This window comes from Sceloporus occidentalis, unplaced genomic scaffold, assembly GCF_023333645.1.
Source record: "Sceloporus occidentalis isolate IW3139 unplaced genomic scaffold, rSceOcc1.0.p SCAF_26, whole genome shotgun sequence".
In the NCBI taxonomy this organism is placed as follows: Eukaryota; Metazoa; Chordata; class Lepidosauria; order Squamata; family Phrynosomatidae; genus Sceloporus; species Sceloporus occidentalis.
Genome location: NW_028317006.1, coordinates 6,324,257 through 6,338,012, shown reverse-complemented (window position 1 = coordinate 6,338,012; position 13,756 = coordinate 6,324,257). Strand labels below are relative to the sequence as shown.

The window sequence follows — 13,756 nt, the reverse complement described above, 5'->3', positions numbered from 1 at the left end:
TGTATTTTAACTACACAATCAAATTGTTTTGAAACCTGCTCCAATTCAGGCCTCTTCTCCTGGGTCCCAGGAGAAACATGGCTTCCTTACATTGGATCGCTTGATATTTCTTTGAATGTTGTATTTCTTTGAATTGCTTTAAAAGTTGCTGGCATGTAGTACGACTTGTTGTGTGTTTGTTTCCTGCAGGTTGAGTGGGTTCAGCAACAAGCAATAAAGAAAAGGGTTAAGAGACACATACGGGCAGATCAAAACCTTTTGTACTTCAATGATCCTACCTGGTCCAACATGTGGTATCTGGTGAGTACACTCTTCTTCGTGGCCTTGATACTTACTGTCAAGCCTCTGCTGAAAGCTCGGTTTGAAGGTGTTCCAGGAGACTTAATCAATGACGTAGACACCACACCTACTTGACAGTCTTGGAAACATTATTACTAATGTCTGAGTAAGACTCCTGAAGATTTAAGGCTCAAAAGCAAGTTCCCTTACCAAGAAGTTGTTATGATTAATGTAATAAGTTTAAGTATTGCAGAGAATTGAGCATTTAAAGGATTGAACTTGTCCATCACATTTCCATTTTTTTCAGTTCTAGCATTTTGTTTCTATATCTTTTTTCAGCACTGTGAAAATAAGAGCAGCCGCTGCAGATCAGAAATGAATATCATGGCTGCCTGGCAGAGGGGCTACACTGGGAAGAACGTGGTTGTCAGCATATTGGATGATGGAGTGGAGAGAAATCACCCAGACCTTGTTCAGAATTACGTGAGTATGTGTGTGTGTGAATTGTGATGGAATCACTGTGAAGCAATGCAACCATGTACATTATCTTGATTTACTTTAAATTAGTGAAACTTTCATCAGTTCCATTAAAAAAGTCGTTCAGTTAAATACTTTGATCGCTAAAACCCCGTTCCCCAAAACTTGTTTGGCGTGTAGTTTCTAGCAGCCATGTTACGGGCCATTATTATGTATGAATGAGATTTTTATTGTAGCTGTTCCATCATTCATTTTACAATTGAGCTGCCAGTCATTTATTGAAAAACTAAACAGCAAAGACAGCAGCAGAAGCACCGCAAAAATGTCAATGAGTAAAAAATATGAAAAATGCATCTTGGAACGTGTGGAGTAACCCCTTCGCTGTGTGTATTAAAAATACAAAATGCTACTAATACAAGGTAATTTGCCCTATCAGAGTTACTGTTTGCAAACTTTTTTTGCTTCATCAGATGCATATCAGTGGTTTTGAGTAAACTAGTATCTAGTTTTCCTGATCTGAGCTTGCCGTCCTTCACCTCACCCTTATCAGAGGAATAACTTAACTAGCAAATACAGCCATCATTAAAATAACATATCCAAACTATAACTTCAGCTTTTTTGAGCGTATTAACCTTTTCACAGCAAATTTGCAAAACAACTGGGACTTTGCCTCCTGAATGTTGCTGATGCTCCAATTCGCTCTGTTTTTTCTCCCCTGGCATTCCCCTCGCTCCAATGTGTGCGATTGCAGATCCAAGACAGCAGGGCTCTCATGACCACGGTGGCTCCTGTATGTCCCACATGGGCCTGGAATGCTGAGCCCGACAGGGTACAATCATAATGCAGAATGTGCATGATTGGACCTTGGCTTTATCTCCCATCCAGCGAGACTGACAATTCCCATTTTACCATGTCTTTATATGTATAGCGATTGTGCCTAGGCGACACTGGAATAGAATTCTACTGAATTTCTTACACGTGCATTTTGTTTACTTGAAATTGACCAGCACCATTTATGTATGCTTATGAAAATTGCACAACCAAAGCAGGTGTGATGGTGTGAGGTTGATTTAAGTAATATTTGTTGCGCATGTAAAATATCAAACTGATGCCTCATCAAAGAATTGTGGGAGAAAACTCACAAAGTGTCTCACATCATGTCTCTTATTATGTCTCTTCAGGATCCCTTTGCCAGTTATGATGTGAATGGGGATGACCAGGACCCAAGCCCACGATATGATGCCAACAATGAAAACAAGTGTGTGAACTCTTTACTTTTTATCTCTTACGTATAATAATATATATATTTATTTATATACCGGTAATAAAAAATATCACATGCTAAAAACATATAATTAGTTTAAGATGGACATTTTTGCTATTGTTATCCCAAAGACAATTTCAGCTATTTTAAATATGCCATTAATTGGTTTCTGTAAATTACCAAACCTTATTAAATAGACCCTAATCTGCTGTGCAAAAGAAAAAGCACTTGATTGAGAATTTGACATTGTCAAAAGCAAATTTATTTTTTTTAATTTATAAAATATAAAAAAGTTGTGTTAAATAAATTCAGTTTAAACATTTGATTAGGGTAAACCGTTAAAATTTTTTTTATCATGTAATTCTTATATGGAAGCATTAATTTGCGATGTGAAACCATTCTTGGGGTACAGTTGACATTAAGGTTCTTAATATTAAGGACAATGTAAATATTGGTTTTTTTTCACTAAACAACGCGTGGTGAAAGGAAAGTATTCACTGTGAATATAACCAATAGTTCATTTTGTTTCAAGCCCACAGTGACAAAGCTTTTATAAATAGCAGAGAGCCATAATTCAGCATTTAAAGGGAAATTTGATGCTTCCAACTTGAAAAAGGTGTTTTGTAACATAACAAATGTGAAGGGTTTATGCGAATGAATGGGGCTGTGGATGCTCAGCTTATGTGGAAGCAATGTTCTTTCAACAAGGATTGCGAAGCAGGAGGCAGGGGATGGTCCAGCCTTCATAGCTTTTTTATAAGGTTACTGTTTAATTGCCACAGTCATGCTTTGCCATAAAGACTGAATGTGTAAACTTCTTAGTCCCAGAGCTGGGGTCTGCTGTGACATTAAATTTGATATAACCCCTAGCCTGTGTTGCTGCATGATGCATGATCTTTTTTAATGCAAGGGACAATGTAAGGAATATTCCCTCCACCGCTTTTAGCAGAACTAAATACATTAAGCAAAACTACCAATAGTTCGTACTTTTTGATTTCCAATCAATATAATTGTTTTGGAGATATTTTGGATAAAATATAATGAGCTGTTTTCCCGCAAAGAACAACCTCAAATCTCTGGCCAATTTCTTGTCTAACACTTCTCTCCTTTCCCCAAAACACACTACGTTACAAAAGATTCCTGAACCAACCTTCAACAAACAGCAGTTTAATAGGACAGATACCTGAATAGGGAAGAATAATCATGCAGTTCCTGGGAACAAGAAGTTTAGATGCTCCCATAGAATATACATGTTAGAAACTCACTTTTGTATGTCATTTCATTCTAAAGACACCATTGTGTGAATTTATTCTATAGAACTGTAAAATCCAATTTAAAGACCAAATATGTTAGGGAGATTGTCATGGGACCTAGTGTTGTATGCCCACGTGTGACAAATTACATTATGCGCCCTTTTTTCATCCTTTTAGACATGGCACTCGCTGTGCAGGTGAAGTAGCAGCATCTGCCAATAACTCTTATTGTATTGTGGGCATCGCGTACAATGCCAGGATAGGAGGTAAGTGGGATTATTCATAGAAGGGCTCTTGCCCGTTCATAGAATTCCGATATTCCGAGTTCAGAGAGGCGGTGTTGTTATATGTGGCGCTATGCTTTGCGGCTGACACGACCTGCTGTGCTTCTGTGCTCATGTATTAATGTGTGTATTCAGTGATTTGAAATGCCCAGAGTGAGAGTAGATGTAATTGTAAATTTCATTATTCTGTGTCGCCCCCTCCGGGGTAACTGCGATAGAATGGCCATTAGTCACACTCAGATGAGCTGTAGCATTTTCTCCTGTTCATACTGAATTGTTCCGTGCTCTTCACGCACTGGAGACCTAGCAAATAATTGTGAGATCCATGCCAGCCAGATAGTGGCCTCAGGTTACTGCCGCACAATACTTATCTGATGAATACTGAAAGACTATGCGGGTAACATAAGATTGAGGCCTGGATTCTGCTTGGTGAAAAATTCCATCTGGACCCTCTTAAAGTTTGCAGTGCGGCTATTTTAGCATTCATGATATGGGCATAAGGCTGTCCTGAATACAATTCAAGGACAAAGGCCAAGTAAGGTTTGAGATTTTCCTGCAGCTGCTGAAAGGGACAGACTAGAGGACTAAATTGTTCTGATCTACCATAAAATTGTATATTTTTAAGTACTATAAAAATTGACTTATTGAGGGGCTTGAGAAGGCAGACATCCTAAATTGAGCAGAATGTTTTTATTAAAAAAAAATCAAATAATTGCATGGATAAAAAAATACTTCTTGTCTACAAGCACTACTTGATGCACTTTACAAAGATGTCGCTTAACCAAAATTATTGCCCACCGAGATGCCTAATCTGAATAATTCATATTGTATCTTAAAATATTACAAAATACTCCATAATGCTGTTGTATTAATGAATGTATTTAAGTCTAGCCACAGTATTTCTTAAAATTGTTTTTGGGGCATTCTAAAAATATGAACAATATGTTATACATTTTTAGTTGTCTCCCCTTTTGTGAACTGTGTTTTTTCTCTAATTTTTCTCTAATTTATGGGTTGCGTTTGAGATAAAATAAGGCGAAGCCCAGGCATCGGTCTATTAGGCTACTGTGGTCTGCAAAGCCTGGTGGAGAACTTTATTCTTACATGGTCTGTGCAAGCTTAAAACTTGATCCAACGTACAAAATTTGTTTCTTTTAGCAAAATAATTTTTTTTTAAAGGTGCCCTTTGTGGAGGAAATAACCTCAGGGATTTCTTCCTATACTGCCTCAAAGTTCATCCTCTGAGAAGTCAAGTGTCTTGACTGGATGACTTTTGCTCTTTCTGCAGTGACATTAATAATTTCACTTTGGGGGAATTATAGGCGATCTTGTTAAAACAGATTATCTCTGTAAATTTTGAGTGAATCAGTGTTCACTGTTGGGGGAGCAGCAGCAAGGGACTGTCCCCAACCAGATTCTTTGTCTGCTTTTAGATTAAAGGAGACTGGGTCAGTGGTGGAATAGAAACGGCTTAGAACCTGACAAGCGCGGCCTGCTTTCTGAAAATTCCACATCTCAAAAGTAGATTTTCTAAAATAAGTTATTTTTAAGACTTGATGGCTCCAAAGGAGGGCTGGAGAAAGATCTGTTTCCTCTGATAGAGAACATCTATAGTGAGCTTGTGTCATGTCTGTAAGGGGAAACATGTTTTTTTTTTTTTTACCCCACATGAAATTAAAGTTGACCAAATTAGATTGCAGTTGTGCATCATTTAAAAATTGTTATAACTGCAAAGTTTAAACAAGAAATGCTCATGGATCCTCCTGTAGCAAAGGTTTAGTGTATGTTCCTTATTTTTCTTCTGTAAGCGCATAACATTACATTTTTGTACATAGAAACCTATTTTCCATTGAACATTCACGGTTTTTGTCATTTAGGTCAGAGCCTTCCACAGTGACTAAATATTGACTAAATATAGACTTATACGTCTCAGAATATGGGAAGCACCTTGGGGACCATTATTGAAGACACCGGCATGGCCAAAAGTGTTACTTGGTATAGATGGGTTGATTTAGCAAACACTCCCCCATTTACAGCATAGAAAATGAAAACCCTTTGTGACATAACTCTGCCACTCTTGCAAAGGTCTCACTTTTTTACATACAGTGATGTGAAAAAGTACTTGTCCCTTCCCAATTTCTTCTGTTTTTGCTTATTTTTCACACTTAAATGATTCATATCATCAAACTAATTTTAATATTGGACAAAGACAACCCAACTAAACACAAAAAGTCATTTTTAAATGATATCATGTATCCAACCCTACTTGGCCCTATGCAAATAAATAATTGCCCCTTAGTTACTAAGTTAATCAATTTTCATTGATAATTGGGCTCTATGTTTCTAGACACACCCAGGCATGATTACTGCCAGTCCTGTTGAATTCAAACATCAATTAAATAGGACCTGTCTGGCAAAATGAATTGGGCTAAAAGGTCTCAAAAATCAGCACATACCACAATCTAAAGAAATTCAAGAACAGATGAGAAACAAAGCTCTTGGACTCCAGCCAACCACGGTGAGAGCCATTATCTACAAATGGAGAAAACTTGGAATAGTGGTGAACCTTCCCAGGAGTGGCCAGCCTACCAAAATTCGACAACTCATCCAGGAGGTCACACAAGAATCCAGACTAACGTAAAAAGAGCTGCAGGCTTCACTTGCCTTAATTAAGGTCAGTATTCATGATTCCACAATAAGAAAGAAAGAGAGGGCAAAAATGGCATCCATGGAAGAGTTGCAAGGCAAAAACCACTGCTGACCAAAAAGAACACAAAGACTCGTTTCACATTTTCCAAAAACATCTTGATGACTCCCAAGACTTTTGGAATGATATTCTGTGGACTGATGGGTCCCGTTTCATCTGGCCTAAAGCTAATAGAACATTCCACAATAAGAGCATCATACCAACATAGTGGTGGTAGTGTGATGGTCTGGGGCTGCTGTTCTGCTTCAGGATGTCAGAAAATCCTGAAGGAGAATGTCTGACCATCAGTTGGGTTATGCAGCAGAACGATGATCTGAAACACACAAGCAAGCACACGTCTGAATGGCTCAATATAAATATAATTAAACTTTTAGAATGGCAGAGTTGACTGATTAAGATGCTGTGGCAAAAGAAGAGCTAAAATTCATCCACCATGTTGTAAACGACCCATTGCCAGTTATTGCAAACATTTGATTACAGTTATTGCTGGCAGGGGTGGCACAACCAGTTATTGGGTTTTAGGGGGCAATTACTTTTTTCACATGGATGACATAGGTTTTGATTAACTCTTTAGCTTCAATAAATGAAATGATGATTTAAAATCTGCATTTTGTATTTACCCATGTCTTTGTCTTTTATTAAAAGTTGGAAGATCTGAAACATTTAAATGCCACAAATAACCAAAAATAGCCTTTTTCACATCACTGTAGATGTTGCACACTTTTTGTATGGCTCTTGTTGATTTTCTTTCTTACGGAGAGATTTAAGTGATTTTGTCTAACTGAACAGCACTTGGTGCCTCTCTCTCCTTGTTTGCATAATGGTTAAAATGTCATCGAGAAAGTGTGTACTGAAATGGGTAGCCTGGATATGCTTTTTAACTGTTGGGTCACAGAACGATTCACTTAATTTCATCTCTACACAGAGATCTCTGTATGCAAACAACGTGCTAGATATCTTAAGGATGAATAAAACCGTTGTCCTTTCTTAAAATTATGGCAGCTAGAGCATGGCTCATCTTTTATCCCTTATGGCGAGGCGATATTCATTGATCTTTTGAGTGCCGACTTGAAGTGCAATAGGAAAATGACTTCACAATATTAGGGTTATTGCATCTGATTTAGACTGCGCAGAGTCTGTTGTGTATATAATGTGGATACATAATGTAAATATGTGTATATATTTTGACTCTGTCATGCAGTTCTTATAATCCCTCCTTTACTTAATTTTATCCTTATGCACTCCTTTAATTAATTTTACATTGGAAAACTAAATTCTCACACAAACACTACATTTCTTTAGTATCTGATCTCACTTTAGTAGGGCAAATAGTCAAGCATACAAGCATACAGAAAATAGCTGTGTGGTATATTTTGCGTATGCTTAGGGAATTCTGTAGAATCCCCCAAATGTATTATACATGTGTTGTTACATGACATGACTGTGACACCAGGCATTGACCGTTCATGAGATAGCCATGCCAATGTCTATATCTCTTTATGACATTGTCAAGTTGAAAAAAACTCCAAAAACTTCATCAGTAGAGCATATATTGTGCATATCAGGCTAACGTTTTAGTATGCCATATGGCAGTTTTATTAGCAAATATCTTTTTAACAGTCTTCCGCTGACCTGACGTAAGATTCTGAGTACTTGTCAACAGCAGAGATCTTATTTTCTGCATTGGTTACAAACAAAAATGTAAAAAGCTACTAAATGAGCAGCAAGTCAGGAAAGGGTATATTTATAATAATAAAAAAAAATAGCTCCACATCTAGTCAGTGTTTTTCATGCTGAATTGGGGTAATGTTTTGTTCTGTTTAAAGCATTCTATGTATTGAGACCTTTGTTGATAATTATTGCTGTTCCATTGTCTGGGCCATTGGTTCTTGTTTGTCGTAAGTGGAAAGCGTTTAAGCTTCTGGTGGAATGTCCATGCTGACTGGACCATTTGTTATAAAAAGACCACTTCCAAAACTTTGTAAAACCGTTCACGGCATTGGGACATGAGTAAATCAACATTTTGTTGACAGTCTGGTGTATATTTGGCAATATTTTCACTGGTGGGGTAAAGTGGGCTTAAGTAATAGAAAAGTTTGTATAATTGAATATACGAAATAAAATTTAAAGCCTCCTCTGGAAATGTGTTCCTCAAGCATAAAGTACATTAGGCTGTGCAGGACAGAGGAAACAGTGTCACACAAGGAGAACTCATTTAATTGGCTTAGTTACTTAATTAAATTGGATATGCTTGATATTTGTAAGCATGGACTTGATGTTACTGATTATGTGTGAGAGAACTGTGCTGCGCTTACCACTTCTGAAAAGTAACTCAGGCAAACATAATTAAAGTTTTCTGCTTTCACAGATAAAATATTTGGTTTATGCGGTTAAGGGACATTACAATCCAAATCAAAGAAACCCTCACTTCTAAGCAAAAACGCGTTGCGTGTATCAGCTCCAGCGCAATTTTAATTAAATGCTGTCACTAATGATTAACTGGGAAACTCAAGCAAAAAAAGGGACAAAGAGCCTGATCCCGTCTTCTCCTCACTTCCAGCTTTGCTCATTACTGTAGCCACTACACTGCACCATTGTTCAGAGCTTTGCATACTTTTTATGAGAAGTCTTTCCTTGTTGTTCCATTCAACAAAAGCTCCTGGATCTCCAGCGATTTGCCCTTCTATATGCCGTAGTTAAACTGGAACTGTTTTCTCCTACTTTCAGGAATCCGCATGTTAGATGGAGATGTAACAGATGTGGTGGAGGCCAAGTCACTGGGCATTCGACCTGACTACATTGACATTTACAGTGCAAGCTGGGGGCCTGATGATGATGGAAAGACCGTGGATGGGCCAGGATCTCTGGCCAGGAAGGCTTTTGAAGATGGTATTAAGAAGGTGATGGAGACGTAACTTATAAGTCTGTGTTGGGAGGTTGAATTTGGGGAGAAGGGTGAGCAGGGATGGAGTTATCTCTTCCTCATCTGAATTTGGGCTCAAACGAATGTATTTTTTAATCGGTTTCTGGTCGGATGATTTTTAAGTGTTCTGGTTAGACAAAACATTAGTATACTAAGCAGATAAACCTTAGCAGATATATTTTGTCCTCTGAAGGTATATTCAGATTAATACCATTTAAGAAGCAACAACTTATAATGCTTTTTTCTGTATGGCATTGTGTCCCTGGCAAAAAAAAAAAAAAATGAACATTTTATTATGAAATCATTATTTCTAGGAAAGGTTTGGCCATTCAATAGTACTAGGAGTGATGTATCTAGTGCAGAAATTACCTAAAAATATTTTATTCAGCACAGCGGGTGTCTTTTAAGGGTGCTTTCCCAGCTAGACAACAGCACACGTTCCCTCAGTAAATCTGTGTTGATAAAACAATTTATATTTTTGAGTATTAGTATGAGAATTTAAGGAATGATTAAATTTAGTTTTGATACACTCAAACACAGTAAAATAAGTTTTCCTGCCCTTGTGTTATGTTAATAAAGTCTCCCTGTCCTTGGTTCCCAGTCTTTCCGTTTTAGCTACGGTTTCTAGGCTTGACAGTCTTAATCTCATCAGAATGGCCCTTTATTTCTAGAGGGACGAGCTCAGCGCAAGGTCGCTATGAATAGTGCTAGATATTAATAAGCAATGCCGAGTTCGTTGTCTAGAAATTGATTGTGTAATCATGTTTTTGCCACAGAGGTATTGTGATTGAATGAATCATGTTTCTTTTCCATTACATGCATCCATATGGTTTGGGTGTGAGTACAGCTGACACGCATGTGTCACATAGTTCAATATTTTGATGTGATAACCGGCATTGAGCTGCCCATCCTCATTATCAGCCAAATAGAAGAGACGCCATCAATGTAGTCCCAAGTCTTCAGCTCTCTGTGGAGAAAACACTTGCAGCTGTACAGCGCTGGTATCCTTCCAGAGCGATCAGGCTTGTTCTGGCCAGGAGCCATCAGGCATCAGGACCTCTCTCGCTTCCCCTCCCTTTTAGTAATTCTTGGAGACTCTACATAAGAAAAGCATAGAGATTGCTTTAAGGATGTAGGAGTAATGCTAAGTGAGTTGTCATTATAAATTATCACACTGTTGAGCTGAGATTAAACATTGTCACATCTTTTGACAGATGGTAAGCCCTCACTCAATCATTCTATTCAAATCAGATCTTTGATATTTTGGGGGGGTTTTCTTTTTCTTTCAGTGAGTCCGTAGGTTGCTTTTAATAGCTGTGCGATGTCTGGGTAGAAAGTTATCTAGTGTTCTAATCGAGTCTTTTACATAAACTATGAATTGTGCACAAAATCTAAAATAAGATTTTAAGCAAATTTGGTAAAGATGATACATTTAGTGGCTTACTGAAGTGTAATAGACTGTAAGCTTTCGAGACAACCTACATCTCTTCTTCCAGCATATTATACCTGATGAAATATTCTCAGAAGCTAGCAATCTATTACTTTTTAATTAGTCATTAAACATATAATCTTTACTAATTTTTTGTCTTTATAATTTCTTTTCTTTCCGCAGCTAAATATATATACAATTACATACCTCTTGGGAAATTTTTGGGCAAAAAACTAAAATTCAGTGTTAACTATTGTCACCTCTGTTAGGATGGCAAATTTCAACTCGGTGTCAAAGCTCACAAAAAGTAACTAATATGGTCACCAGCTAGAACCCCAAGGATGTGGGCTACTAGAACAAGGACACTGCGTGATGGCACTTGACAGTAATTGGCCTTTACTGTATAGAAAACCTAATGAAATACCCAGACCTATCAGTGATAGAGGGCTACTTAAAGGAGACCCATCGCATCTGAAAACTATCGCTTGTTTTATGTTATATTTTTCAATTGTTCAGTTCAAAAGATCCAGAAAAAAAAACTTGTGTTTTTTAATGTGATATTAACAAAATGTCTTTGGCAAATCCTTGAATTTGAAGGCGGCAGCATAACAGAGTGGCTGGCAATACCGAGTGAGTGGGTGAGACCGAGAAGTTGGAGATAAGCTGTTCTTATGAGACAGACTTATTGATGGATGGTATAGCTGGACAGAACACCAGTCATGAACAAATATTAGATCACAGGAGTAAAAATATCTGCCATCAAATTCTCTCAGCCCACTTAGTCTGCCCTTTTCTGTTGACATAGAGACTTAGACATTAATCACTTCTTGATATTGTCTTAGATTCGGGATAACCACATGCCTATCCCATGCATGTTTACATTCCCTCGCTATAGTAGCCTCTGCAACATGTGTTGAGAGGCTGTGTAAACTATCCACCACACTCTCACATTGTGATCCCTTAGTCTGCTTTTGATATGTTTCGTCCTGCAAACCATTCACCAAATAAGTATCTTTTTGGAAATGGGATCTATGGAATCTAGGTGAGGTCTGATCAGAGATCAGTAATGATCATGTATGTAATGTATACATAGCTTTATATGTCTTTGCTTTGAATAGTCTACCTTTTCTTTTGAACTTTTCTTGCTGCTATCTTGAAGGCCATAAGTCTCAAGGCACCCTAGCTGCTGCTTTCCCTTGGAGTTAATAAAGTAAAATTACCTGCTTTGTGCCATCAGGTTCTTCCAGTTCATTTGCCTAATGTTTTGAAGTGACCCCAACAGTGTAATGATCTCTAACTAGGTACCCAAACTCCCTAGCGGTCAGTTTAATCATCAAAAGCTTTATAAGTGATGGTTAAAAGCGCATGAATACAGGGTAATTGGCAATAATACTGGGCATAAGTTTAGACTCTATTGTCATTTAGTCTTTTTGTTGCAAGCTATTCATCCTTTCAGAGAACCTAGTAAAATTATTAATTCATCGATGCTTGGCTTGATATTATTGAACCAATGCCAATTCATTGACATGTCTTAATACATATTCTCTGGATCCTCTCTATGTAACCTACATGCATTACTAACCCATCTTTTAAAAGTTTGTTCTCTGGGAGAGGTATCTATTGCTAATATTACATTGTAATGCACCACAGGGCCGCAAAGGACTGGGTTCCATATTTGTATGGGCATCTGGGAATGGTGGTAGAGAGAGGGATTATTGCTCCTGTGATGGATATACCAACAGCATCTATACCATCTCCATCAGCAGTACCACGGAGAATGGGTACAAGCCATGGTACCTGGAGGAATGTGCTTCTACGCTGGCCACGACCTACAGCAGTGGGGCTTTCTACGAACGGAAAATCGTAAGTTGCAATCGACTACAAAAAAAAACCCACTTTGATTCACATTCTACATAATGACATAAAAAAATAAACACAAATCTGTCCTCAAGACCATATATTGGGGGCTACAATTTAGTGGAGAAGAGGTGGGGTCAAGCATTGAATGCAACATAACTCCAATCAACGTCATGCTCTTGCCCAAAAGAACTGCACTCCCAAGACTTTAGATTGTCTCCACCCAGTGTTGGCTTTTTGTGACATTTATTCATTTTATGGTAAATATAACCGATCTGTACACCAGTAATAGAATTAGGTTATGAGTATTTAATACGCTCAGAGCATTGGTTAATTCACAGGCCATTCAGTTTGAACTTAGCATATCACTCTCCCACCATAAATTGGAGAGATTTCTATTGTTGCTACTCTGAACAGCTTGACTTTCTCGGAAAAAAACAAAACAACTCTCTACAGAACTGTCCCCATTGACTTAACATGGGTACATGATTTGAAATAAAGGAAAATATGCCAAAAGATTTGGCAGCAAGTGTTTACATGCTGAACTTGGAGAAGCCGTCGATACGCTTATGCTGAACTCCGGGTGGTCCAAAATACATTTTTAGTTTTAAAGACTTGGCTGACGTTTTGCCAGCATAAAGGTTTGTGTTATGCTTTAAACATCTGTTCAAATATTGTTTTGGTGGCATGTTCATTTTAAGTTATGCTGGAGTGCTGTTGATGTTCCCACAAATCAGAACATGCTCACAATTGCTGCAAGATATGGCAGAACTATATATGAATTCATTCACAATATAATATTGAGGAAGGGATACTCTTGGCCCAAAACTGTTTGTGGATGGGTGTTGTTTGGTAATGGTGTTCATCTGATTGGGTTGCGTGCTGTTGTGTTTTTGGCCTTTTAGTTATTTCTTGAAGGTGGAAGTATGTGTTAGAAGTTGTGCACAGCGGCATTGTCTTGCGTTGTGTCATTGCACACGATATATTTGGCTAGATCCTCGTTGCCTCAACCTCCCCAAACTCACTGGGCCCATAGCCAGGTGCCTAGGGGATTTGGTTCTAACTCAGATCTGGTTCAGTAAAGCTGCTTGTGCATCGGCTACTAATGTTCTCACTGCATTGACTTCAAAAGCCAGCATATAGGTGCGGCTTTTAATACCCAAAAGCCAATTACCGTTGGATAAAGAGGTGACGAGCAGCTATTACTATATTGGAGTTAGAAAACGGGGCATCTATCTCGTTTTATTCCTTCGCTGCGCCTGCATTAATCTATGGAAGGAAGT

The 13,756-nt window shown here is 38.0% G+C and overlaps 1 protein-coding gene across 1 annotated transcript in view; it reads left to right on the top strand.

The window, feature by feature from the left end:
* The window catches only part of PCSK6 (proprotein convertase subtilisin/kexin type 6), a 64,632-nt gene that overhangs the window by 31,743 nt on the left and 19,133 nt on the right, over positions 1-13,756 (top strand). The window contains exons 3-8 of the mRNA XM_089485639.1: positions 190-300; positions 619-762; positions 1,938-2,014; positions 3,451-3,539; positions 8,992-9,164; positions 12,267-12,479. Of these exons, the coding sequence (XP_089341765.1) occupies positions 190-300; positions 619-762; positions 1,938-2,014; positions 3,451-3,539; positions 8,992-9,164; positions 12,267-12,479 (807 nt within the window). The remainder of the gene's footprint in view (positions 1-189; positions 301-618; positions 763-1,937; positions 2,015-3,450; positions 3,540-8,991; positions 9,165-12,266; positions 12,480-13,756) is intronic.